This window comes from Ursus arctos, unplaced genomic scaffold (genome assembly GCF_023065955.2).
Source record: "Ursus arctos isolate Adak ecotype North America unplaced genomic scaffold, UrsArc2.0 scaffold_14, whole genome shotgun sequence".
NCBI classification, from domain to species: Eukaryota; Metazoa; Chordata; class Mammalia; order Carnivora; family Ursidae; genus Ursus; species Ursus arctos.
The window spans coordinates 15043351-15070127 of record NW_026622808.1 but is presented as its reverse complement, the minus strand read 5'-3'; the positions used below and the strand labels follow the sequence as shown (position 1 = coordinate 15070127).

At 59.7% G+C, this 26777-nt stretch overlaps 2 protein-coding genes across 3 annotated transcripts in view; one reads left to right on the top strand and one right to left on the bottom strand.

Moving 5' to 3' along the window:
- Positions 1 to 14724, top strand: part of SH3GL1 (SH3 domain containing GRB2 like 1, endophilin A2) — a 32088-nt gene extending 17364 nt beyond the window's left edge. The window contains exons 2-10 of the mRNA XM_026481102.4: positions 9046 to 9114; positions 9339 to 9411; positions 10271 to 10414; positions 10866 to 10999; positions 11127 to 11285; positions 11616 to 11719; positions 12438 to 12562; positions 12695 to 12751; positions 13258 to 14724. Of these exons, the coding sequence (XP_026336887.3) occupies positions 9046 to 9114; positions 9339 to 9411; positions 10271 to 10414; positions 10866 to 10999; positions 11127 to 11285; positions 11616 to 11719; positions 12438 to 12562; positions 12695 to 12751; positions 13258 to 13454 (1062 nt within the window). The 3' untranslated portion in view covers positions 13455 to 14724. The remainder of the gene's footprint in view (positions 1 to 9045; positions 9115 to 9338; positions 9412 to 10270; positions 10415 to 10865; positions 11000 to 11126; positions 11286 to 11615; positions 11720 to 12437; positions 12563 to 12694; positions 12752 to 13257) is intronic.
- Positions 14725 to 15046: 322 nt separating this feature from the next.
- MPND (MPN domain containing) lies at positions 15047 to 23045 on the bottom strand. 2 transcript variants are annotated; one of them, XM_026481098.4, is made up of 13 exons: positions 22940 to 23045; positions 22540 to 22844; positions 21570 to 21806; positions 19735 to 19867; positions 19198 to 19282; positions 18964 to 19060; positions 18615 to 18687; positions 18457 to 18533; positions 17497 to 17665; positions 17315 to 17385; positions 16857 to 16946; positions 16142 to 16234; positions 15047 to 15273 (listed from the first exon to the last, which is right to left on the bottom strand). In XM_026481098.4, the coding sequence occupies exons 1-13, from the start codon at positions 22944 to 22946 to the stop codon at positions 15127 to 15129; spliced, it is 1584 nt and encodes a 527-aa protein (XP_026336883.2). In that variant the 5' UTR covers positions 22947 to 23045; the 3' UTR covers positions 15047 to 15126. The 2 variants fall into 2 exon arrangements, with proteins under 2 accessions (XP_026336883.2, XP_026336884.2); XM_026481099.4 differs by having other exon boundaries at positions 15047 to 15258; positions 22940 to 23044.
- Positions 23046 to 26777: the final 3732 nt, after the last annotated feature.

Below are 26777 nucleotides of genomic sequence, written 5' to 3'. Positions count from 1 at the left end.
CGCTGGTGGGAGGGGTGGGGTTTGCAGCCCACCCCAGTGCCAGCTTCGGCCTCCAGCAGACCCATGCTCATTATTAATCAGCTCCTCGTCTGCCAGCACCCTGACACCTGGCTAGCCTCTGAAAATGAGGAAATAAGCCAGAGGAGTGCAGGGACAGCCTCTGGAGTTGGGTTGGACTTAATTCTTTTGGGACTCCTGCCTGACTTGGACACACACACACAACACACGTACCCCCCGGCACCCCTGCACATGCGCACTACGCTGCCTGGCCCTGGGCAAGGCACATCCTGGGGACTCATGGGGCCTCAGTTACCCATTTATAAGTAAAGGTACCTGCTCAGAGGCCACAGCTGGGCCAGGTGGTTGCTAGAGGTCTCGGATGGCTCTGTTGCTTCCTCTTGGGGTCTCAAGGATGACAGAAGGGCCGGCAAGGCAGCAAGACCACAGAACATCATCTGTGCTACATGACCCCTCCATAGTTCCTGCTGTCCTGCCTCCCTCTGCAAACCATAAGTGCTTAGGAGCTAGAAGCTGGCTCTCCTCAACACCCAGCGGGGCCCACTTCCTCCCCCAGATTCTATGAGATCAACCAGGGAACTGGTGAACCATGGATGAAAGCAGGGACCAGTACTGTTAAGTGGTTTCTGCTTCCTTTGGGGAAACTTGGCATCTTCATGGAAATCCCAGGATTGCCAGTCTTTACAGTTGAACTTGGGCCAATACTCCATTTCACTGACAAGGAAATTGGGAGGGTCCCCAGAGGAGCCGCGCCTAGGACCTTAGGCCACTGCCCCACCACAGTGCGTCCTCGGGAGGGTGCTCAGCCCCTGGCTCCTGGCCAGATGGACTGTGAGGGGAAATCCCGGCCTGTGGCCAGTGCTGGCCAGCCTGCCCTCTCCCTGCACCATCCACGTGGAGCTGGGCCCAGGCAGGGTGAGTTCCTTGTTACCCCATCTCCTAGGACTGCTGAGTCACCCTGCGGGGAGGAACAAGGCACTTCCCTCAAACAGAGAGGGCTGAGGCCAGCTCCATAGGTTATGGGAACTGGGACGGGAGCACCAAGAAGTGGCACCTTGCAGCTGCCTGTGTATGCTCAGGCCCTCCCCGTGCCTCCGCTGCCTCGTGCGCAGAACTCTCTCCCAGCTTCGGGTCCTCCTGTGCCGCTGCGCCTGTGTTTTGTTAGCCACGCCCTGGGAGGTGACGAAAGCCTTCATCTCGAGCCTGCCCTTTACTGGTGGGGAGAGGGGCCAGCAAGGGTACGCCCTTCAGTGGGCCTTGGGCCAGCCAGTCAGTCAGATGATGTCCATCAAACCCATGCAATGTGCTGGATTGGGCCAAAAAGCAAGACACACAGGTCCCCGCATCCTGGGAGCTCGCTGTCAGCTGGAGACAAGTGTGGGATCCGGGCATCTGTGGCATGCAGAGTTAGAACGGGAAGAGCTCTGAAAGGCATGGGGGACTCGAACAGGAAGTTACACTGAAGCTGAGGCCTCTGACTCCACACAGGGATTAGGCTGGAGTGGCGGGGACGGGGGGCTGAAGGGGAGCAGTCCTGGGGGCTGCAGTGCAAAGACAGGGCAGGTGCCAGGAGAGGGTGGCAGGCCCCAACTTGACTTGTGGAGGCTTCTGGACAGGAGACAGGAGCAAGGCCTGGGGAGGGAGACCCGGGCAGAGGCTACCCGGGGTCCTGGGGAGGAACGAGGAGAGTCCGAGCAGGGTGGCAGCAGGCCTGGTTCGGGCATGTGGAGGGCTTCAGAGGCACACATGGCCCTCGTGACGGATTCCTAGGTGTTGTAGGCCTCAGCAGGCAATTGGTGTGACAATTGCAGGAAGGGATGGATGGACCGGGCTCTAGCGGAGTCAGTGAAGAAAGGTTCTTCTTAGCCTGGAGCCGAAGGGGCAGCTGTCTTGGTGTCTGCCCGGCGGGAGCCTCTCACTTCCAGGACTCGGACTTGCACTGCAGAAGCAGAGGTCACGGCCTCAAGGCCAGGCCTCTGCTGCATCCCTGTTCCATCTCCGGGACAGAGCTTGGTCATCCAGGCCCTGACTCCACCTTGACAGTCACTGGGTGATGATCCCCCATCTGCCTCGCCACTTCCTTCTAAAGCCACTTCTTTCCAGTGGTCAGTTCCTGCTTTGCTCCCAGTGCCCTTGCCATGGCCTGCTCGAACTTCCGGATTAAGCCAGACAGGTGACTGAGGGATTTTCTTGTTTGAGGGTTTCTCCCCGGCATTCGAGCAGCGTGTGCCAGGCAGGGCAGCAGCAGCTGGGACTTCACGTGGCATTCGGCTCGCCACCTTCCAGACAGCACAGTGTGTATGTCCCCGTGCCAGCCCAGAGTCCTGTTCTTCATCTCGAGGAGCCGGGAGCCAAGCAGTTCTGAGCTGCATTTGTGCAGGGATGTGGGAGGCTCAAGCCAGCCCGAGACGGGACATCAACGACCGGCCCTGCGGGTGGTAGAAGAGCACGGGTTTTGGCGGCGAGAGGCCAGGTCTGACCAGGGCCCCCCGCCCGGCTCCTCTCCATAGCTTTCCTGGCTCTTTCCCCAGACGACAGGCAGCCCCGCTCTGGCTGGGAGACCAGCAGCTGGCACGGCCCTGCAGTCTGGGGGGCCCCCGGCTTCTGCTTCTGAGCCAGCGTCGCAGCTGCCACTGCCCCTTCTGCGGAGAGAGCGCTTAGGGTTCAGAGGCCACGGTCCTTTGGCACCAGAGCTGGGTTCCCAATGAAGCCCTGACGTGCCGCGTGTGGGAGTGTGTCTGGGTGCGTGTCTGCCCACCGGGGCCTGATCCTGTGGTTGCAGCAGCCGACTGGGAGTTTCCATGTGTCCCATGACTTCAGAAGACTTCCTGGTTGATCATTTCCACTGCGCCTTCCACAAGCTGCTTTTTAGAAAACATTGAGTTGTGATGGCGAGGAGGAGAGGAAGTGTGCGCCCTGAGGCGTCAGGGGCACCAGCAAATCCGGGGAAGTGGCGGAATTCCCGGTATGCCGCAGGAAGTTCTGACTTGTCCAAACCCTGCCCTCCGTGGGGCTTAACAAAGGGGGTGGTGACTTATTCTCTCAGTCACCTCACAAATATTTACGGAGGATCTGTGACGGATGGAGCGCCTCGCCTGGTGCCAAGAGCTTTCAGTCTTTTGCTCACACGTCTCCTTCATGTCCTCCAGTTCCTCGCAGGAGGGGAGTGAAGGTCTGTTAGGGCACAGATGAGGTTTCTACAGACTCTACTTCACCGGCACCACCTCCTCACCCCAAGAGCCGTGGCCCAGCCCCACGTGTCTTGTGGCCTTTGCTCTCAGAGCCACATGGGAGCTCCGCCCCAGTCAGCAAGCAGCTCGTCCTCGAGCAGCTCACCAGGGCCCGGGCGTGGGGAATTTTCCCAAGTATCCCGGTGACACCAGGGGCCACTGAAGGTTTTTGGGTAGGGACAGACGCATCAAGAGAAGGAGGTTTGGGGGAAGCCAGTGCATCACACACATCACCTCCCCAGAATCGTGCTCAGCTCGCCTTGCCTTTCCAGAAAGAGAGTCCTTTAGCCAAAGAATCCGCCAGCTGGTGTCTCTGCCAGCACCCCTACGGTGGGAGCCCGGGAGCATGGGATGAGGAGGGAGAGCCGTAAGAAGGCCAGCAGCCTCGTATTTGGCGGGGCAGCAGACAAACCTTGGCCCTGTCCGTGCCGTGGACTCTGGGTCACGAGATAGGAGACATGGTGGAGACTGGGGGTTTTGCTCTGCAGCGTTTGGCTCCAAGCCTTCCAGATGTTAGGAGGCGGCAGGGAGGGCGGGTGGAGTTGCAAGGGATCTGGAGGGAGTGTGTCTGTCCTCGGGCCCCTCGCCCTCTCCTCCCTTCCCTATGCCGTCACCCTGGCTCAGGAATTTCTCAGCTCTGCCCAGGATCATCACTGTTGCCTCTTGGGGCCTCCCATGTCCAAGCATTGTGCACACGCATTCTGACACCTCCCCACCGCCCTTAGAGGCCCGCGCTGGCCCCAGGCTTCGCTCGCATCCTATCACAGCCCAGTCCTCCAGCACAGGGCATGGCACCCATGCCCTCCACTTACAGCTCCACAGCCTCTCACCCCTCAGTTTCCTTATCCGTGAAATGGGCCAGCTGGTCCCTGCACCCTCATCACGTAGATACGATGCATGTGTCTGCACAGTGCCTGGCACATAGCCGGCCAGGAATGGTAGCCCTTGTGCCCCAACCTGCATCTCACCCAGAGCCCAGAACTCTGCCCACCTGGCCTGGCTCTGCCATTTGGGACCCTGCCCTTTCAGGTCCAGCTCAGATAGCACTGGCTTTGTGGCTCATCCAGCTCGGACCCACATCCTGCTGCCCTTGGGCATATTTACGCCTCCTTTGTGACTCTCACCATGTTCTTCTCTTCGTTGCTGTTATATCGGACAGTCTCCTCGCTTCCACCAGAGGGGCGCTCCCCAAGGCCAGGGCGGACTGTCGTGCCCCTTCTTTTTTTTTTTTTTTTTTTTTAAGATTTTATTTATTTGTTTATTTGACAGAGATAGAGACAGCCAGCGAGAGAGGGAACACAAGCAGGGGGAGTGGGAGAGGAAGAAGCAGGCTCATAGCAGAAGAGCCTGATGTGGGGCTCGATCCCATAACGCCGGGATCACGCCCTGAGCCGAAGGCAGACGCTTAACCGCTGTGCCACACAGGCGCCCCTGTCGTGCCCCTTCTGTATCACCTCCCACTTCAGACAGTTCATCATGTAGTGTGGTCGTTAGCCAGTGCCGGCCTGTCGACCCCCCATCCTGACAGCCATTGCTAACTAGGGGCAGCCGTGCTCACACCCAAGAGCCAGGAGGCCTGTTCACTGGCCCAGATCCTCAGGATGGCTCATGTCAGGCCATGGCCAGAGTGGCTGGGCCCAGACCCTCGAGGTCCCCTTTGCCCCGGGGCCCTGGTCTCCGTCTGTGTACTCTGTACTGTCTGTACTGTACTGTGTACTCTGTACTGTACTGTGTACTCTGTACTGGCTCTGGTCTCTGTACTGTGCTGTTCACTCCAGCTCTCCAGCAGTGCCGACAAGCAGCTTCTCCCCTCTGCCTGGCATGAGAAAGGTCATCCTGGCACCCACAGATGGGCAGGGAGAGGTTAGCTATGCAGAGGCAGGAGGGGAAGCCTAGGCCAGGAGAGGTCAGGTGACCTCCGATGTTACCCTGGGAGGTGGTCCTGGAGCGACTCCAGTGGCCCAAGAAGAAGGTGACTGGACAAGGTGCAGGACGCTGGAGTAGGGACCCATATGGTGCCCATCTGGGACAATGTGGCCCTGAGCAGCCCTGCACATCTCCCCCACTTCCTCCCCCACCTCTTTCTCCCTCCCTTGTTTTCTCTTAAACCCTTAAATAGTCAAAGCAGATCGTCTGCCTGGGTCACCAAGCCTGCAGATTGGCCCCTTCATTTTCTGTGTCATGTGTGTTGATCAGGTTTCCCTGCAGAGATGATTCAATTGGAGGCCTGCTTTTGGCTTCCTCCCACCCCGCAGGATTCAAACTGCTTTTCCAGCTATCACCAAGTGGCCGCCGCAGATGTGCCTGCCAGTGTGGGCAGCCGTCTTCTGCTCGCCCCCATAAAAGAAGCTTCTCCTGCCTTTCCGTGTTCTAGCTTGACTACCGCAGTGGCTGTCCTGCTGGCTCGTGGCGCGCAGCACCTCCCCAGTTCCTTCTGTGGATTGTTCCACTGCGTATGCTCTTTTTCTCCTGAGTGTCAGATTCCCTGCTTCTCTCCGAAGATGGCCAAAGGTCTGGAATGGTAACCAGTCTTTGAAAGAATAGCCCCTGCCCCACCTCGTCTTTACTATTAATGCCCACAGGCCAACACTTGTGCATGGAAGTCATGTGGGTGCTCTGGGGTGAAGATCCGGCTCTGTTCCAGGCTCGCTCCCCTCCCAGGTACCCAGTTCACAGGGGGTGCCGTCAGCCGACACGGCTCCGCTGCTCAGAAACGCAGGAGCCTGTGGACAGGCCGCTGTTTACCCGACACAGTCACTTGCGGACACGTCATTGCCAATCAGATCATTCAAAGGCCAGGTGGGATCCAGGCCCGGCAAGTTTCCAGAAGGCATCAGGGAGGCATACGGGAGCAGGGCCTGTTGCTCCCTCCCCAGCAGCACCCGCCTCTGCAGTCTGAACTTACAGCACTTAGAGCACAGATTCCTGTCCCATCCTGGAGTGCCTGCCGCCCGGGCTGGGGACAGAGCCTGCTTTTCCCAAAAGTCAAAAGTAGACAGGGGTAATATCAGGCCAAACATACGGCGTGAATCCTTTGTGCAATTTCTAGAAGAGGTGCCACCAGAGAGAAGAGAGGGAACCCCCTGCTTGCTGGAGGTGTTCTGAAGCTGGATCAAGGTGCTGGCGCTAGAACTCATCCAAGGGGAACTCCTGACCAGTAGATCGTGGGATAGGCCAGCAAAGAAGAAGACAGACATGGGACCCTCTCTGCTCAGGGTGCCGCAGAGCAGCCGCACTCATGCAGCGGGTCCCCAGCAGCCTGGGCGCTAACACACAGCCGCCCGGCCTCCCCCAGGGCAGACCCCGCTCTAGGCCCTTTGTGGACACAGTCACTGAGCACTACCCTGAGGCCCACTGTGCGGGCAGCGGCAGGCCAGGTGGGCAAGGAGCTTGGGAGCCAGTCTCGCAAAGAGCCGGGAAGCATCCGGTGCGCAATGGGGAGCTCATCTCCGCCACCAGGTCCCACTGAGCGGCAGCCCTGGGTCTCGAGTGGTGGGGGCCGCTTGGGGCACAGACTGGCTCCTGAACTGGGACAGGGTTCTGGAGAGGGTTCTGGAGAAGGTTCCGGCTCAGGCGGGGCTTCGTGTTGGCCCAAGGGAGGCGCCAGCCTGGCTTTCACAATGGCAACCATTATGGGGTCCCTGCTGGCGATTCAGGTTCTGGTGCAGTCGGGTGGGGCCCGGGAGGCTACGGTTTCCACACACTTCGGCAGTCAGGGCCCTGCAGGAGAGTGGGCGCCAGTCACCACCCTCTCCACCTGCCCCCGGGAGCTGCCGCAGCCACGCAGGGCTCAGCCAGCAGGGGACAGGCCCTCGGTGAGCCCGTGGGCATCCCTGGCTATTGCTCAGATGTGGAGAGGAAGAGGGGGCCCCAGCAGGCACCGCATCTGTTCCCTCCCGCCCTGTGTGGGAGCAGGATCGGAGTGTGGGAGGTGTGGGCTCCACAGGCGGAGCTGTTATCGCCAGTGTCTGCTGCTCTCTCTGGATCTGAAAATGAGTGCATTTTTCCTGAGCAGGACTGAGATGGCAGGGTCGTAGCCTTCCCCATGGGCAGGACCCTTTGGGGCCCTCCTGCCCCCTCCACCTAGGCAGCATCCCACCCGCTGAGCATCCAGGGCTGGCTGCTCAGTGACAGGAGGTCCCAGTCTCTAGAAACATCTCCTCATCCCCAAAGGTCGTCCTTGTTACCAACACCACCTGCAGCTCCTCCCATTGACCACTTAGATCCCTCTCCACTGGACACGGTCTGTACCCTGGGGAGCCCCACACTCAGAGCCGCGGCCCTTCGTTGCTACGATTGGCATGTGACTTCTTTGATTTTCCCTTTTTCCTTTTGGCCTCTAATCATCCTTTTATCCATTTGTGCTGGTTCTAAGACTGTGAGCCTTGGAAAGAAAGGACATGGGGAACGGTCATCTGCTACCTGACGAACTTGAGCCTGGAGCTCCCAGGCAGGGTGAAGGGAGACTGGTAGGGACCCAGCATGGCGTCCTGTGTGCCTGGGTGCAAGGATGGCCTGGTATCCAGGCCCACACGTGGTGCCCGCGGAGCTGAGGGCTCTGGGGAGGCAGGGAGGTGCCACTTGTGCTCCCAGCAGGCTGCAGTGTCTGCCCTTGCCCCTCCGGTTAGGGGAAGGATGTGGCTCCTGCCTGGGAGACCTGTCCCTGTCTGCCCCACACCGTGTCCTCCTGCACTGAGCAGGCCATCGGTCCCGGGGCCCCGGAAGGTGTGGTTTTGAGCACCTACGCTTCAATTCCCTCCCAGTTCACCAGAAGAGTCTTGTCTCACGTCAGGCAGTGAACTCATTTCCCTCTCTGGCAACCACTGAATTTGAGAACGTCCTGTTTTACCATCATCAAAAGAAGTGAAACTGTCCCATGATATAAAGTGGAACGCCCCATAAATGCCCAGGAAGTGACCAGGGTCTTTTCTTACGGTGTGGCTAGCAGGAGCACGAGGGCAGCCCCTGCCTATCCTGCAGGGTCCCCTAGAGGACGGCGAGTGGCCCGAGCCGCTGCAGGTGGTGACAGTCACCAGGCAGGCCCTGCACCAGCCCTGCTTCCTTCCTGTCCCCCCACTGCAGCAGCCTCACCGCTCACCTGCACCCTAGGCACCCCCTGACTCCCAAGCCCAGCCAAGTAGAAAGCCCCAGCCCACTGGCCCTGTGCTTCCCTGGATCCTGTGCTTGGTGGGGGGGGTGGCGCACAAAGCGATGGACTGGGTCGTCCTCACATCCATTCAGCCACAGGACCTCCTCCCTACCACAGACCTGCTCATCTCCCAGAGGTGCCCAGGGAGAGTGTGTTTTGGGGAAGTGCTGGCCCCAGGTTCCCAGGATTCCTTCCCAAAGAGGCAGGAATTCAGTGGGGGAAAGGGAGGTGTGTGATCCCTGAGCAAAGAGGCTCTGACGAACCTTTTCCCCACACCTGGAGCTGAACCATGGCATCACTGTCTGGGTGTGGGCACCTGAGCCCTGAGAGAGGACCCTGAGGGAGGGTCACTCAGCTGTGGTTGGCCCCAAGCAGGCTGGGGATGGTGGCACTCAAGGGTAGGCATGGCCAAGGAAGGCTTCCAGCTGGAGATGCCACCCCCACCCCCAGCTCTGGTTCAAAGAAGGCTGTGGGTTTGGCAGCACGGCCTCACTCAGCCTCCCATCTTGCCATCAGCTGCATCCCTGGGAAGCCGTCATGGACGTGCTGACCCCTTCACCTGTTCCCCTGGCAGTGGACATGGCTGGAAGGCACAGCCAGTCCTCCTCCTTGTCTGAGGCTCACAATGTTTTCCCTCCTGTCCCCCAGCTGGTCAGTGAGAAGGTCGGAGGGGCCGAAGGGACCAAGCTTGATGAAGACTTCAAAGAGATGGAGAAGGTACCAGGAGAGGCGGTGCAGCCTGTCTGATGCCCAGCACTGTTCACTCTCACGGGCCACAGCAGTGCTACACCCGGGCTGCGGGGGGAGCTCACGGAGGGATGGGTTCCCCGGCCCTGGGAGGCAGTGGGGCCGGGGAGCAGGGCAAGGGCTGTCCAGGGACTCCTGGTCTGGCCTCCGGCGCCCCGATGGTTGCAAAGCCCACACCCTGCTTCTCTTCACAGAAGGTGGATGTCACCAGCAAGGCTGTGACAGAAGTGCTGGCCAGAACCATTGAGTACCTGCAGCCCAACCCAGGTAGGGGTGCTGGCCAGCTCAGCCAGGAATCTGCCGGTTACCGGAGTCGAGGAATGTGTGGGCTGAGAGCTGAAGTGCCCGGGCAGAGGCAGGCGGGTTTCATGGGTCTGAATCCAAGGACCCAAGGACGTCTTCAGAGTCATGCATTTCCTTCCCACTGCATCAGGCAGCGCTCATTCTTTGTGGCAACCCTGGTCTGAAATCACCCTTAAGGCTAATAGTCCCAGCAGAAAAGAGCATCTTTTCCACCTAACCAACTCACTGGACCAGTTTGAATTGGTTGCCCACCCGTTTGCCAGGCCCCAGCTGCAGGCCCACCTTTGGAGCATGAGGTGGGAGGGTCCTAAGTCAGAGAGAGAGATGGGGACCTTTTCCTGAGGAAAATCCGAATCCGAGTTCCCGTCGCAGAAGGTGGTAGGTGTGGGACAGACGGGCAGGCAGAGGCAAGCACGCAGCTCCTCCCCCCCCGCCAGGTGGGGGGCTGTGTCTTGGGCGCCTGGACCCGTACGCACTTATACCTGCCCCCCCTTCGCTGGGGTGCTGTGCCCCAGGCCAGGGAAGGGAGCTTCTGTGATCAGAGCTGTGCTCCAGGACAAGGAGGCCCCCAGGGGTCCAGAGGAGCCAGTCACCTGCTCACTACCAGTGCTCCTGTGGCCCAGGGGAGTGGAGGAAGGAGATCTCTGCAGGAGATTCTCCTCGGAGCCTGGCCATCAGCAGGCATAGGAACCAAGGTTGCTTGGGTCAGGGCAGCGCTTTAGAAATAAGGGTGTTGGGGAGAGGAGGCAGCCTGCAGCACTGGCCAAGTGCAGGCCTGGGTCTTGAGACTGGCCGCATGCCTACCCAGTCCATTCTCTTCCAGCTTCACGGGCCAAGCTGACGATGCTCAACACGGTGTCCAAGATCCGGGGGCAGGTGAAGAACCCTGGCTACCCACAGTCCGAGGGCCTGCTGGGCGAGTGCATGATCCGCCATGGGAAGGAGCTGGGCGGCGAGTCCAACTTCGGTGAGAGCAATGGAAGGCCGGGCTAGAGGGCCAGAGCGTCGGGCACTGGAGGGCGGGATGCCACTTCCTGCCACTGCTCCCGTCTTCTCCAGTGCCTGTTACTCCCCTGGACGAGGGCGACTGAGGCTCCCAGAACACCCTTCCTTCCTCAGTGGGGATAAGCAAGTATTGGAGTGTTGGCTGTAGGGCCAAGGCCACTGGAAAGCCTGCCCTTGAGCCCCACAGCTAATGCTGGGGAAACTGGGCAGGGGGGTTGCGGGGGCTTGACCCTCATCATCGCCAGCTCCTGGCTGCTGGGGCTCAGATTCAGACTCCAGGGACTCTTGTTTTGTCCTGAATTCTGGCGTCTGGGCGCTGGGGTGTGAGGGCAGGTTAGAAGTTGGGGGTAGCTTGGGCTCCTAGGCCCTGGCCGCCTATGACAGCTTCTCCCCCACTCCCCACTCTGCTGCAGGGGATGCCCTGCTGGATGCGGGGGAGTCCATGAAGCGCCTGGCAGAGGTGAAGGATTCTCTGGACATAGAGGTCAAGCAGAACTTCATTGACCCCCTGCAGAACTTGTGTGACAAGGACCTGAAGGAGATCCAGGTGCCGCCCCCCTCCCGTCCTCCCACACCCCATTCAGTGTGCCTGCCCTCACGCAGCCCCGCCAGCGTCGTCCTCCCGCAGCCCCCAGCACGCACCTCACAGCCCCATGCCCCCGCCCCCATCCCAGCACCACCTGAAGAAGCTGGAGGGCCGCCGCCTGGACTTCGACTACAAGAAGAAGCGACAGGGCAGGATCCCCGATGAGGAGCTGCGCCAGGCCCTGGAGAAGTTTGAGGAGTCCAAGGAGGTGGCCGAGACCAGCATGCACAACCTCCTGGAGACCGATGTGCGTCCAGGCCCTCCCTGGGGGGAGCCCCCACCCAAATTTGGGGCCAGTGGGCGGAGTCACGCATGCCCTGCCCACAGCGGGCTCAGCCCCAGCTCCGAGCCTGAAGGAGCCTGAAGGAGCCTGAAGGAGCCCGAAGGAGCCCGAGGGGCCTCCACTCACGCCCTGAAGCTTTTGGGTCTCCTCCAGCAGCAGCACAGGGGTCAGGCAGATGGGGAGGGGACCCAGCCCCTGTGTCGGGAGCATTCTGGCAAGACTCCCTAAAAGAGGCGGTCTTGGGGGTAGGGGTCACAGGGAGGGCCAGCCCTTCAGCGGGCTGCTCCCTTGCAGATCGAGCAGGTGAGCCAGCTCTGCGCGCTGGTGGACGCCCAGCTCGACTACCACCGGCAGGCCGTGCAGATCCTGGACGAGCTGGCCGACAAGCTCAAGCGAAGGTGAGCCCCAGCCAGCCTTCCCTGCGGGAGCCACGTCCAGCTTTGTGCTGGGCCCGGGGGCCCTGGAAGCCTAGAGTGCTCCCATGGATTCCTGGGCGGGCCCTTTAGGGCTTCCAGGACACCACCGCCAACCTCCCTGACAGCGCAGCCCTGCTTGGAGCATGTGACAGAGCAGGGGGCTGGTGGCTTTTCATAAAGAATCCCCAGACTGCACTCGGGGGTGGGGGCTCCAAGAGGGAGAAAGACCTCATCAGGCTTGTCACAGTTGTCAGAAAGAAGGGTTGGAGTCACCTGAGGCTGGGAGGCCAGAAGAATGGCCTGGGAGGCCTTTCAGAGCTCTGGGCCTGAGGTGGGGGTGGGTTACCCAGGGCAGGGGCGGATGGAGCTCCCCTCTGAGAGCTATTCACTGGTCTAGGGCCTGAGAAGGACAGCCTTGGGCAGCCGTGTCCACAGATGTCCCCCTTGGGCATGGCAAGGGGGCTGCAGCATTTGGCAGGACCTGGCCAGCTGGCAGCCTCTGAGAAAGGCCTGAGCTGGGGGAGCTGACGAACTGGGAGACCCTTTGGGCCTCCGTGTCCAGGCCTGGTCTCAGGGCCCCTCCTCCCACCCCAAGCCCTGGGCAGCAGCATCAGTGGCGGGGACGGATGTGTCCCTTTATCTTGGCACACACAGGACTCCAGCCCTGCTGCTGGCTGCTCATAGCTCTCCCTCCCTGCAGGATGCGGGAAGCCTCCTCTCGTCCCAAGCGGGAATACAAGCCCAAGCCTCGGGAGCCCTTCGACCTTGGAGAGCCTGAGCAGTCCAACGGGGGCTTCCCTTGTGCCACGGCCCCCAAAATCACACGTAAGGAGCGGGGAGGGGGCCGCCCCCAGCCCACCTCTGTCCAAACTTCGGAGCCAGGCCCACCCCACTCCCTCTGGGGAAGTGACCTAGCCCAAGGTTCTCAGTCGCCCTCTCTTCTTTGTCTGCAAGCAGCTTCGTCATCTTTCCGGTCTTCCGACAAGCCCATCCGGACCCCCAGCAGGAGCATGCGTGAGTGTCCCTGGGCACAGACCCTACCCTCACAAGCTCCCCACCTCAGTGTGAAACACTGCCTTCTGGTCTGTTCAGAAGGACCCTTCTCCTCCCCTTGTCTGGTAGAAGAAGATGCCCCTGGGGTCAGTCCTCTTGGCCCATCTCGGGCAGGGGAGGGGCTAGCCCCTGCGGCCTGCGAGGCACAGCACGGCCTCTCTGGGCCTCCCCATCTGCAGGAGGGTCTTCCGTGAACACCAAGGGTGTCGAACAGCCTCTAGGCTCTCTGAGGGGCAGCCTAAGGGCTTCTGGTCATTCTGTCATGCTGATGCCCCTGGGTGTCCCCAGCGTTTGATGCCCACTGATGGAGCCCATTTCCATCCCTCTTGTCCCTTGTTACTCCTTTTTGACAAGGCTGGGGGGCAGCAGAGGAAGCAGGAGCTGTCCTTCAGGGGACACGACCAGGCTGGGGCGGGCAGGGCGGGGCAGGAGGGAGCCAGGGGTCTGAGCCGAGCCCCTGCCCCCAGCACCCCTGGACCAGCCGAGCTGCAAAGCACTGTACGACTTTGAGCCCGAGAACGCCGGGGAGCTGGGCTTCCACGAGGGTGACGTCATCACGCTGACCAACCAGATCGACGAGAACTGGTACGAGGGCATGCTCCATGGCCAGTCGGGCTTCTTCCCCCTCAGCTACGTGGAGGTGCTGGTGCCCCTGCCGCAGTGAGGGCGTCGGCCCACTCCACCTGGCCTGCGCCCACCTGCCCTCTGCAGCCAGGGCAGTGCCCGCCGGTGCTCCTGGGCCTGAGGAGGGGAAGGCAGGCCCCCCTGGGGCAACGGGGGCCAGGGAGGCAGGGGCCGCTGACACTAGCGCTCACCCACAGCCCTCTCTCCACGCAGCAGTCTTGGGGCTAGGCAGTATTTTTCCTCCTCGCTGCTCCCTGACTGCGCGTCCCCAGCCCCGTGCCCCGAGGGGCCTGACACTAAGGTGCTCTTAGAAACACTAACTTCCTCCCGCCCCTCCAGGAACGGGTAACTCCAGGTGGGCCCCCTCATTCACACACACACACGTGTGTGCACACACACCCTGTCCTGTCTCCTCTGTTCTGGGGTGTCTCCCACCCCCCAGGAGTCCTGCCCTTAACAGGATGTGCTGAACATCTGTGCCACTGGGTGTTCTGAGTAGGACCCCTGGCCAAGACTCGCCACCCTGCTTTTAAATTACCCCACAGCACTCCTTCCCAGCCCCAACTCCAGGGCGCCCCAGGCCCCGGCACACCCGTGATGCCACCTCCCTGGGGAGACACAATCCTGGGGTCCTCAGGGTTCCCCTAAAGAGCGGCCCTTTCCTGAGCAGCCTCGGAGCTGCTGTCGTCTCCTGCCTCCACCCCATCCTGCACCCTGTCCTCAGTTCCCACGTGTAGGGCGCCCCACCCCAGACAAGCACACAGACGTTCTTCTCCGGCACAAGCTGCCACCACCAGCTGTGCACACAGCACACACGTGTGCACCACAGACGGGACCACAGGAGTCTTCCAGCCTCTGCTCTGCGGAAGGTCAAATACAAAGGCTTTGATGAATGTTCCCAGAGCCCTGGCTGCTGGGACTACCCTCAAGAGGGTCACAGGCGCCTCCCTCCTCCTAAGCTGGCCGCTGTCCCCGCTGCAGACAGTGGCCCCAGCCGTCTCCCCAGAGACCCAGGCAGGCAGCTGCCCTGACCAGAGCCCAGCCCTGCGTCCATTTCCTCTCTTGCCTCATCCAAAAATTGGCTCAACTGGGGGACTTCAGGACTGGATCACATTCCCCTCCTCTGATGACCCGGCACAGCCCCCGGGGATGCCAGGCTCTGCTCCTCCCCGAACCCCCCCAGTGCCATTCCAGGGGGGAGGCACCGACCTCCTAGCAAAGATGAGCGGCAGAGCCTTGGTCACAATCCAGGGCAGATCAAAATGTAATCCTGACTTTTTTAAAAAAAGTATTAAATGTCTCTTTCTAGAGCCTCGTGCTTGTTTGTGGTGCAGGGTTGGTCTTCCCCCAGCGCACCTGGACCCTCACAGCTCCCCAAGGGGTCCCCTGTCAGGGCAGGACCACTCCCGGGGAGGGTATCCACCCCCAGGAGCCAGGGAGGGACAGCTGTCCTCTGCCCGGCCACCGGCGCTGTAGCTCCCCAGACCCCGCTGCAGCCCTGGCCCCGGGAAGCCCGCACCACGGCAGCACGACGAGCGTCCCCTCCTGCACCAGCCAGGGCGCCTCGCTGCCCAGACAGCTGCCCACGTGCCCGGCGACGAGTGCACCCCCGGGTGAGACACACGCCCGGGCTCTTTGCTCCTCCCCTTTATTATCTGCGCCACGGACAAAGCCCCCAGACCCACTCCCCCTCGGCTGGAACCGCTGGGGGTTCAGAGTCCAACCAAGAGGGCCCCCAGGCCCTCAGAGGCAGTGCCTCCGCTCCCTTGTTTAAGAAGGCTGTAGACCTGCTCCAGCGCGTGGCCCAGGCCCTGGTCTTCGGGTGTCCTGCTGGCCAGGGAGAGCTGAAACGAGCAAGGCTGGCGCCTCAGGGTTGGGCCCAGAGGTCCTGCCCCCCGCCCCCCATCCAGGCACAGGGGCTCTACGAACCGAGGTACACAGTAGTGTCCCGAAAGCCAGGTTTTACTTTTAAAGGAGGCGGCCCACTCATGCAGTGTTCTGGGTCTTGGCGGGGGAAGGGGGTACTATCTGCACGTTCCACACTCTGCTCTCACACCCCTTGCATGGGAAGCCGCCCCCCCACCCCACCGGCCCAGTGACGGGGTGGAGGGGCCCCATGGCAGCTCGAAGCTCTGGTCGCTCTAAGTTAGTACAAAACAACCAAGCATGCCAAACTCTTCTCTACCCAGTGGAGTTGAAAATGCCTTCTGAGAAGGACTTCCACCCTGGAAGTCAGACACGCCCCCCCCCCCCCCCAGCCCTTAAGTGTCCCCCTAAATGACTGTAGGGCCAGAGAGCTGGAGAAACCCTTCAGGGCACCGGCTGCTCTCGGCTTGGTTCAGCTTTGCTGGAGTCGAGGCTCCGGCTCGGACCACAGCCCCTTGTGTGCTCCCCGCGGACACCCACACTGTGAGACAGCCCAGCGCAGCTTCTCTCCAACCCCGGCCCGCGGGCTGTTAGCTGTCATCTGCATTTCAGTAGATGCACGAGTGGGCCCCCTCCTTTAAAAATAAAACCTGGCTTTCGGGACACTACTCTGACTGCATTCCCGTCCTGTGGCCAAACAAGACTCCGCTTTGGCAGCCTTAATATCCAGCTGCAGTACTTCATACAGAACAGTGTAGGACCACACCTGTTTCTTAGGCTGCCCATGGATAGATCCCTGGGGGCTCCCCAAGAACGGTCTTCCTCCAGGGGTTTGCAGGAGACGGGGGGCATGAGGCTTACCTTCAGCTTGTCGAGGTACGTGTGCTCCTGGCTCCAGGGCTCCTGGAACCTCACGAGGTCAGGGGCGCCCTTGTAGAACTCCACCAGCAGCATCTACAGGACGGGGGGCCGATGGGACCCCTCGCTCCCGCCCTCCCGCGCCACGCGGAGCTCCCGGTCCTCTATAGCACGCGGACGCTACCCAGGACCCCAAGACAGACCACTGAGGAGCGCCACCAGAGGGAAATAAGGGAGCTGAGCAGGAGGCCCCTGGAGGGGGAGACGGAAGGACCCCCGACAGAGGGAGGCACGGGTGATTCGGAATGTCTGCGCAGGCCTGACCCGCCCCCTCGTGCGGCCGCGTCCCCAGCAACAGCGGATCCTCAATACCACAGGTGTGACCTTCTAGCTGTTTTTCAAACGGCTGTTAGAACGTGGGCACTAAAAACATTCATCCGGGCACCACCTGGAGTCCCTCACGTGTCTTCATTTGGACAGTCAGTGGCAGGTGCAGAGGCGCGAGGCCGAGCACCTCCAGCAAGTTCCAGAACAGCAAGGAGGCCAGGCTGGGGCGGGGAGCAGGTGGGCAAGAATCTGGGACTTGAGTTTCAGCCACGGAAGGGTCTGACCCCTGCCCTGATGTGGCACATTCAGCCACCCTGAGTCCTGCAGTTTCGCCCAAAGCCCCACCCCCCTTCCCGGGGGCCCCGCCCACCGCACCTAGGAGTGAGCTCACCATCTCATGCAGGATGTCGTTAGTCAGAAAGTTGTCCTGGACATAGGCCATCTCCACGTCCATGGGGATGCCGTAGTCACTGGGCCTTTGCTGGCAGGGACACAAGCCGGTCACCGCCAGCCACGTCCAGCCCCCCATCCCATGAGGGATGTGCCCTGGGCAGCAATCGGGGAATCCAGACTCCAGTCCTGGCTCTGCACTGCGACCAGGTTCAGGGCCGCATGGCCCCGGGCCCAGCACGAGAGGCCGGGAACAGCTCTCCAAACCCCATTTCTGACCCCAGCACAGGTTCGGGAAGGAGGCCGTCTTAGGAACGAGGGCAGCATGCTCCATGTGGAGCCCACACCTCTTCAACATCCCTCAGCGCCCAGGCCTTCTCCGGAACCTCAGATAGTGCAAGGGTTCTGTTCCCATTTCACAGAGACACTGGGGCCCCAGCCCCTCCCGGCCCCGCCTACCTCAGGGGGCGGCATCACCCAGAAGGGTGAGATCTTGGACTCGGGCCCCGGATTGCCGGTGTAGTAAGGCGCTGCAGGAGGAGAGTGAGGGTGGGGGCTGGTCCTGGAGCGGTCAGCGGCCCAGGACGGCCACGCGCGCGCACGCGCGCCCGCACGCACGCACGCCGGGCAGCCGGACTTACAGCAGAGCAGGGCCAGGCAGGGCTGGAAGCCATTGCTGGAGCCCTGCAGCCGCAGCTGGTAGTCCATCTGCGAGTCGATGTCCTGCAGCGACGGCAGCGCGGGGCTGTGCGGGTGGCTGTGGTACCACCCCACCAGGGACAGGCCCCGCAGAAGCAGGCTCTGGTAGATCTGGGGGCACAGGCGAGGCTGGGGCGGGCAGGGCGCCGGCCGGGGGCTCTACCAGCCCGTGCGTGCGCGCGCACACCAGCCTCTTTCCATCCCCCTGTGAGGCCAGCAGTGATTATGTGCCTGCTGTGTACCAGGCCCGGGGACACAGCCGTGACCAAGACAGACCCTGCCCCCACCCCACATAAAAAGATGCACCTGTCACCAAGCAAAGGCAACAGTTTATCGGGGGGCACTGCTGTACCCCTAGCTCATGAACAATTCCTGGCACACAGCAGGGACTCAAATAGTTAAATGAGGAGCTGGATGGGTGTGTGTGCCCTCGAGCAGGACAGGCATTTCCGGATGAGAGGCAAACGAGGGCCTAGGGAGCAAGACAGAGGTGGGCCGGGAGACGTGCCTGCCGAATCCACACCTACTGGCCGCCCCGAGAGCCACCGGTGGTGCCCGGGTAAGGCCGGTATGGAGCACGCGGCACAGCGCCAGGCCCGTGCAAAACCGCATGGTGCAAACACTATCAGAATGGCAGCTGATGTTCATCAGACTGTCACTATACGCCAGGCACGGCATGGAAACGGGGGTGCAGAGGGAAAGGGGGCTGGCCACCTGTGCAGAGAGGAAGGATGACCGTGGGGTCACAGACACACGGTGGGTACTCACACACACACACACACATATATCTGCACACTTGTTGAACCAGGATACCTGGTGCTAGACACCAGGACACGGCAGCCAGGACAGCTGCGTCCACCCCCGCCCTCCCCAGAACACCCTGACCCCATGTGTCCCCTCACCTCCTCTTCCATGGTGGCGGCCATATCCGCGTCCCCCAGCCGGCTCCGACAGGGGAAGGCTCTTAGCACAGTGAGCACTGCGCAGAGGCAGGGAGAAGGTGCAGACATCAACCCCGGCCCCAAGCGCCCCCCCTGCCCACCTGGCCCCAAATACCCACTCTGGCTGTTGATGTCCCAGCGGCCCCCCAGGTACCCCACGACCTCGCTGCGAGTCAGGTGGCTGTGGAAGTCCTGGGGAGGGGATGGACAGCGGGAGAGCGGCTCAGGCTGCGGCCCAGCCCCAAATGTCTATCCTCGGGGCCAGAGCCCTTGCGATGTGCAGGGACCACCCCACCCACCTTCTTCGTTCAAACCTTGAGTGCCTACTGTTTACTAGCAGTGAACAAAGCAGACACGGTCCCTGCCCTCACAGAGCTAACATTCCAGGGACCCCTCCCAGGTGCCCCAGCCACCTGCCCAGGCCTGGCCCTTGGCCCGCAAGGGACACGGTGGCAGCAGGGCACACACCAGCAGGAACAGCACGTTGCTGGAGATGGCCACGTTGAACGGCTGGAACTTGTTGATGGCAGCAAACGATGTTACTTCCACCAGGGTGTGGGGGTTCCTGTCGGAGCCAGAGGGTCCCACAGCTTGCCTCGGGAGCCAGCTCTGAGCACAGGAGGCCTTGCGCCCACCCTACTCCTGCTCGTGCTGCCCCCACCCCCGCAGAGCGCCTGTACACGGGGGCGGGGGGTGTCTGACCTGGCCGAGTCACGACTGCCCAACATGCAGTAACGCACAGGCGCCCGGATCTTGTTTTCCAACCGCTTCCCGGGGGGCACAGCCTCTGCATGGTGTGGGGTAATGGGAAAAAGGCAGCATCAATCCCTCCCAGCCCAGAACCGGAAAACAAAAGCCCAGGCAGCCCAAGAAACAAAAACCTCCAGAGGCAGCTTGAAAAATCGGGCTGCAGAACGGAGAAATCAAGCGGCAGGTTAATAAATCGGAAAAAAGGAGATTAAAATGCCAGATGAAGGGCTTAGGAAATCAGGTGAGGACCTCAGAAAACCAGGTGGGGGGGGAGGGCAAAGGAATCAGGCAATGAGGCAAAGAAGTCCTTTAAGAGAGCATGGGAAATCAGGCAGCATGGGAAAGAAATTAGGCAGCAGGGCTAGGAAGTCAGCCTGGCATCTTGGGAGCGCTGAGAAAAAGAAAGGCCAGCTCTGTCCCCGGCCACCTCCCTCCCTTGAGTTGTGCCCGCCTCCTGTGCCACCTCCTCCCCTCCCCTAAGCCTCTCACCTGGGTGGGCAGGCTCCACAGGCCCCTTCACAGGTGGTCTCCGACTCTTGTCCTCCGTGGAGACCCCTGCCAGAACCTCCTCCTCTTCTTCCTCTATCAACAGCTCCTCCTCCTCCCCTTCACTGGCCGGGCTCTGGTGGGGTGGGGGTGGGGGACAGCCACAGGACCTCCAGCTGGATGCCGCCCACCCTCCTCACCACGGGCCAAACGGACCTTTGGTTGGCCTGAGCCTTAGGTTCCTGCCATTGCCCCAGATGTCCACTAGAGGGAGGGAGTGAGCAGAGGCCACCTATAGTTCTGTCGCAACTCAGGTTTGAGCGCCTTGCAGAAGATCCAAACCTCCCCTCTGCTTTTTACAAGCTGTGTGGCTTCCGGCAAGCGCCCTAACCTCACTGAGCTCTAGGCTCCTCGTCTGTAAAACCACACAATGACCTCCAGCTGCAGAGGGACAGCATCAGGATGAAATAAGATAACGCCCACAAAGCAATTGGCATACTTCCTGTTGATCCACTCATTGGGCAAGCCAGTGCTTAGGGGATTATGTCATCAGATTCTCTCAATAATCCCTCCTCCTGATCTCCCCTTAACTGCCCCTGCTGGGGTGACTTCCCAGTGTCCAAATCCAACAGTCACATAGTCTCTGTCCTTCTCCCCCTCACCGCGGTGTCTCACTGGCCCGACCCCCTCCTGCTCCCGGGAACTCCTCAGGGACCCGGCTTCCCTCCCACCCCTCCAGCCCCTTCGGTCTCCCACCCTTCCCGCGGTGCCCAGGCTGGATGGTCGGACCTCTTCGCCCCCCTCCCGGGCAGGCTCGTCCACTCTCAACCCCCCTGTCTACAGCGGGATGATGCCCACAGTCCCATCTCCAGACTGGCCCTCCCCTGAGCTCCAGACTTGGAGGTCCGGCTGATCCTGGAGGTCTCTTTACGGGGGGCTCCCGGGCGTCTCACACTCAGCTCGGCCACACTGCACCCGACCGTCCCCCACACCTGCTCCTCCCCAATACCCATATCTGTGATAATGGCAGCTCCAGCCATCCACTTGCTCAGAACAAAATATCCCTTAACACCAACATCTCATGCAGCAGCAAATCCCGTGACATCCACTTTAAAAACTAGTCAAAACTTGCCCACTTCTTCCCCCATCCACTGTCGCGCTGGTCCACCCCATCATCTCGCACCTGGACCAGTTCAGTCTCCTGCATACTGGTCCCCAGCTCCCACCCTCGCCCTGCCTCCCAGTCTGTACTGCATAGAGCAGCCACCAGAGGGCGCCCGTGGGCACCTGAGTCAGGTCTATCCATCCTCTGCCCTAGCCTTCCAGGGCTCCCACCCACCTCAGGGTAAAAGCCCAAGTCCTCCCGGCCTGTTTCCAGCTTGCCAGCGGCCCTACGGATTTCAGACCTGCCAACCAGATATACATATCTGATACATACGGGTACTATGATCATCTCCATTTTCCATATGAAGAAGCCTGAGGACCCAGAGAGGGTCCTTGGTTAAGTACACCCAGCTGGCGACTACTCAAAGATCTATTATTATCACAGCACTCGGAACTCTCCCAGATCTAGTCCCTGCCAATGTCCCCAGCCCCCTCAGCTACCAAAGACACGTGAGCCTCCAGCCGTATGCGCAAATCATGGTCCCCAAGCACTGTGCCGCCTTCCACCGACATGGCCTGGCTGTGCCATGCCCTCCCTCTGAAAACGCTCTTCACCTTGCTCTGACAAACTCCTGCTCATCCCACAGGGCCCCAGCTCCAACGCCCTCACTCTGGGTACTCCCTCTCCAACACTGACTCAGGGAGAGCCTGCTCCAGGAGGCTGAAGGACGCACCTCATCGGCAGCAGCTGTGGGAATGTGGAGCTGGTGTCGCCGGAGCCAGGCTGCCTTGTACTTGTCCAGTTTCTGGCCCTTGTACTTGACAGAGGCCCAGCCACAGCCGGACTTCTTGGCCGGGTTCACCAGCTTTTTGCAGTGCGTGGCCCAGGCGCTGGGTGAGTTGAACACCTGCCCCGTTTCCTGCCACACGATCCTCCCATCGGGCTGCAGGTCCCCCATGAACTTCTTCCCCTGCAGTAACAGTGGCCTGGCTGAGCCGGGGACCTGGGACCCACCAAGGTACCTGCAGGAGGTCCTCCCTGACCCCCTACTGCTCCCCAGGGCTTAGCACCCACTTCCACCCACAGCATCCCTCCCAGGAAGCCTTCCCACTTAGGTGCCTCCCAGCACCTGTATGTCCATTATCACAGTCCTCATCAGCCGGGGCTGAAAGTGCCCAGCTCTGTGTCTCCACCCCCCTCACTGGACTGTGAGCCCCCAAAGGGCAGGGACGGGGTCTGCTCGATCCCTAACACACAGGGCACAGCCAGGCACGCAGCAAGCGCCCCATTCATGAACTGCTCCCACTCACAGACCCACAGCAACAGCAGCAAACCTGTAAAGCACTCACGGTATAGCAGACATCCTGCTGGGCGCTGGATTCATTTAATCCTCATTACAACCCCGTGAGAAAAAAAAAAAAAAATCCCATTTTATACGTGAGGAAACTAGGATATGGAGAGGCTGAGCAAGGTCCCACAGCCAGGAAAGCGGTGGTGTCCTCTTCTGAGCTCAGTTTCTCCTTTGTGCAATGGGGTGTTTGGAAACAAAGTCCTCCAGCCCAGAGGGCCTCCTGCTGGGTCTGGATGCGCCGTGTATCAGCTTTCCCTGCCCACACCCCGTCTCGGCCCGCGGTCAGGGAGCTCTGGGCCTCGGTTTCCCCTTCCTGCCCCAGCCGGGATGGGATGGGGGTAGGGGCGCTCACCAGGTAGTAGATGGACAGCACCCCGGCGCCCGGCTCCAACAGCGCGTCTTTGAGGAGCACCCTCAGCGTGACCGCGCGCCTAGTGAGCGCGCCCCCCGGCCCGCCGCAGCCCGCCGCCCCGGCTCCGGCCCCGCATCCTCCTCCTCCTCCGCTGCCGCCGCCGCCGCCGCCTCCGCCTCCGCCGGCTCCGCTGCGCGCGCCCCCCGCTCCAGCCGGCCGCTCGGGGTCCTCGGCCTCCGCCTCGTCCTCATCCTCGTCCGGCGCCTCCTCGCCCGCGCCGCCCGCCGGGGACAGCGGCTCCGGAGCTGCGGGCAGCGACAGGCTGCACGGGGCCGCGCGCCCCCAGCCGCCGCAGCCACCCCGCCGGGTGCTCCCCCGGCCCCAGCCAGTCCCGCCGTACCTGCCATGGCCGCTCCGCCTAGCGCCCAGCGCCCCGCGCCCGCTGCGCCCAGTGCGCTCCGAGCGCCGCGGGCCCTTTCTTCCCGGCACGTGACACGGCTCCGCCCCGAAGGGGAGGTGCCCCAGCCTGGGGGCGGGCGGGAGGCTCGGCCTGCCGGGGCGAGCAGGGAAACTGAGGCCTCGAGCCTGCTCGCGGACAGGGAGGCGGGGGACTCAGCCCTCCGGGACCATTCGGAAAACAGAGGCCCAAGGCTACCTCCCGTGGGAGGCTCGTGGCAACCTACAAGTGGGGAAACTGAGGTCCCAGGACTTCCGCTTTCGGGGAGCTAGTGCTTCCACTCGAGGCGACCCGTTATTGGATTGAGGACTGGAGCTGGGGGCTACGGGGGACTCAGCTCATTGGGACGAGACGGGAAACTTGAGGGGCCAGAGATCTCGGTCGTTGAGACCAGAGAGAAACTGAGGCCCAGAGAACGAGCCACAGCGCCCTGGGGCTGCAAGCCAGAATGGGGAAGGAGCCCCGCGCTGCGGCTCTAAAACGTCCCAGCAGGAGGTCAGCCTCTAAAAGGTTAACTTTCAGCCCCCGAACTGATTCCGCGGTTGGACCGGAGCCCAACAGCCAATTATAGGAGGGTCATTTATTTAAACTTTAACCAATAGGCAAGAGCCGCTGGATTTCCCTCCCAGCCAGTCAGTGTTAAGCAGCTGCTTCCGCCAAACTCGTCCCCCTCGGCCAATCAGCAGGAGCTCCTGGACTTCACGCACCCACTCAGTTGTAGAGGTTGGTCCTCCGCTAGCCAATCAGATCCCGGGTCAAAACCGCGCCCGCGGTCTGGCGTGCCCCCCGACTTCCCACGCCCCTTTGCGCGGAGTGTTAATAGGCGGAGCCGGGCTTGGTGTCCGCCGGGCGATTGCATCTCTGTCCTTTGTCCCCGGTCCTTGTCCCAGGACCTTTGCTCCGAGGTGCAGCGACACTTCCCAGAACGGGGAGTCTCCAGCCCCTGGCAGGACTGGAAGCCCGGGGCGGGGGCTCCTAGCCTGCGGGGAGCCAGGGGCTGGGCTCTCCCGCGGACGGGTTTACTCGGCCCCAGTCTGGAAGTGGGGGACAGGACATTGGGGGTGGGGGCGCGATGTTCAGGGAGGGTGGTCTGGAGTCCGACCGGACCTGGCTCCAGATCCCGCTCCACCACTTCCCATCCCTGTGACTTTGGCCAAGGGGCTCCTCGTCTGTGTTTCACCATGGGAACAATAATATCTATTTTGGGGTTGTTAAAGAACAGGGCTTGACATCTAATAAGAGCTGGATAAATTTTTGTCAAGTCCACGCCTCCTTTTGGAGTTTCCCCACGCGCCCCGCACCCCCCTCCCAGGTCCAGCCACAAACTGGGCATTCCCTAGCATCTCCAGACTCTGACCTCAGTTTATAGCCCCATATCCTTGCCCACGTTCTCTTTGACTCTTGTTCTCAACACCCTGGGCCAGACGTCTGGCTTCTCCATCTTCCTCATCCATCTTCCGCCCTGGTCCCAGAGGGATCTTAACTAAAATGCAACCATGACCACCTCCCTTCCCTGCTCTAAATCCTTCTATGGCTCCCCATTGCCTTTGATAAATAAAATTAAACTGCTGTGACCTTACTAACCATTCATGACTCCCCTTTATGGCAGGTATTGTTATCAACTTTATAAGACAGTTCATCAGATGAAGAGATTACCAAGTCAGACAGCTCTTGAATAGATTCCAAAGGCTATTTTTTGCTATGTGTATGAAGTCCAGGCAGCCCTATAACAATTAAGGAAATTGAATTTCTAATTTTAAGACTCCCCAAAAAGAAATCTCCAAGCCCAGATGAAGAATTGTACCAAAGTTTCAAAGAGGAAATTAACACCACTTTTAAATAATTTCATCCAGAAAGTTGAAGAGGAGGGGATATTTCCCAATTCATTTTATGAAGATAGCATTACCTGATAGCAACACCAGATAAGGATAATACAAACAAACAGAAAGGAAAGAAAAGAAAACTTATAGACTATATTCTTCATGAATAGATGCAAAAAATCCTTAACAAAATATTAGGAAATAGGGGCACCTGGTTGGCTCAGTTTGTGAAGTGTCTGCCTTGGGCTCAGGTCATGATCTCTGGTCCCTGAGTCAGGCTCCATGTTCAGTGGGGAGTCTGCTTCTCCCTCTCCCTCTGCCCCTCCCCACACCTTGTGCTCTCTCTCTCTCTCTCTCTCTCTGTGTATCAAATAAATAAAATCTTTTAAAAATATATAAGGAAATAGAATTCAGCAATATATTTTTAAAAAATTACATACTATGGTCAGTATTCGAGAATCAATGTTATCCACCATATTTAACAGGCTGTGGTAGGTAGAGTCATGATTCCCTAAAGATGTTCACATCCTAATACCCAGGACCTGTGAATATGTTAGGTTACATGGCAAAGGGATTTAAGGTGTGGATGGAATTTAAATTGCTAACCAACTGACTTTAAAGAAATTATCCTGAATTATCTGGGTGAACCCAATGTCATCACAGGGTTTCCTAAAAGTGGAAGAGAGAAGTGACAGTGGGAGAAATTGAGAGTGAGATGATGTAAGGATTGTACCTGCATTGCTGGATTTGTGGAGAAAGGGGACCGTGAGTCAAGGAATACAAGAAGCTTCTAGAAGCTGGAAAAGACAGGGAAATGGATGCATCTTTTGAACCTCCAGAAAGGAATGTAGCCCTGTCAACACCTTGATTTCAGCTTTGTGAGATCCGTGTAGGACTCGTATAGATCTGCAGGGTCACACAGCTGTGTTGTTTTAAGCCTCTACCTTTACAATAATTTGTCAGAGCAGTCACAGAAAACTAACACACAAACTAAGGAAGAAAGGTCGAAAGAGCATTTCAACTGATGCAGGAAAAGCATTTGACAAAATTCAACACCCATGAGTGATAAAACTCGTAGCAAACTAGAAACAGACAGAAACCACCTCCACGTGCTGAAGAATGTCCGCGAATCTTCAGTTAACATTTTACTTAATGGTGAAAGACTAAACATTTTCCCTGTAACAGAGGGAACAGGGCACCTATACCCAACACAGTCCTGGAAATTCTAGCCAGTGCAATAAGGCAAGAAAAGGAAATGAAAGGCATACAAATCGGAAAGGAAGAAACAAAACCAGCCTTATTTGCAGATGACATGATGGTCTTCATGGAAAATGCCAAGAAATGTATAAGAATACCTCGTACTAACGTGCCTCACTTTATTCCACTTCACTAATATCGCATTTTTTTTTTAAGATTTTATTTATTTGACAGAGAGAGAGACAGCCAGCGAGAGAGGGAACACAAGCAGGGGGAGTGGGAGAGGAAGAAGCAGGCTCATAGCGGAGGAGCCTGATGTGGGGCTCGATCCCAGAACGCCAGGATCATGCCCTGAGCCGAAGGCAGACGCCCAACCGCTGTGCCACCCAGGCGCCCCAATACTGCATTTTTTGAATAAATTGAAGGTTTGTGGTGACTCTGCGTCAAGCAGCACCATTTTTCCAACGGCATCTGCTCATTTCGTGTCTGTGTCACGTTTTGGTAATTCTCATAATATTCCAATCTTTTGCATTATTATTATATACTTACAGTGGCTCATGGGAGGAGGGCAAAATATTAACAGAACCAGGAGTTTGGAAGGAGTTGATTCATAGATGATGCTGAGAGAGAGAGAGACAAACCAAGAAACAGACTCTTAACCATAGAGAACACGCTGATGGTCACCAGAGGGGATGGGAGGAGTAGGGGATGGGGATTAAGGAGGGCACTTGTCATGATGGGCACCAGGTGTTATATGGAAATAT

What these genes read in the sequence shown, in the direction of transcription:
- MPND (XM_026481098.4), bottom strand. An exon ending in GCAACGTGCTGTTCCTGCTG is followed by an intron (nt 18,688 to 18,963) that starts GTGTGTGCCCTG and finishes TCCCCTCCCCAG; the next exon opens with GACTTCCACAGCCACCTGAC. An exon ending in CTGGGACATCAACAGCCAGA is followed by an intron (nt 18,534 to 18,614) that starts GTGGGTATTTGG and finishes GCCTCTGCGCAG; the next exon opens with TGCTCACTGTGCTAAGAGCC.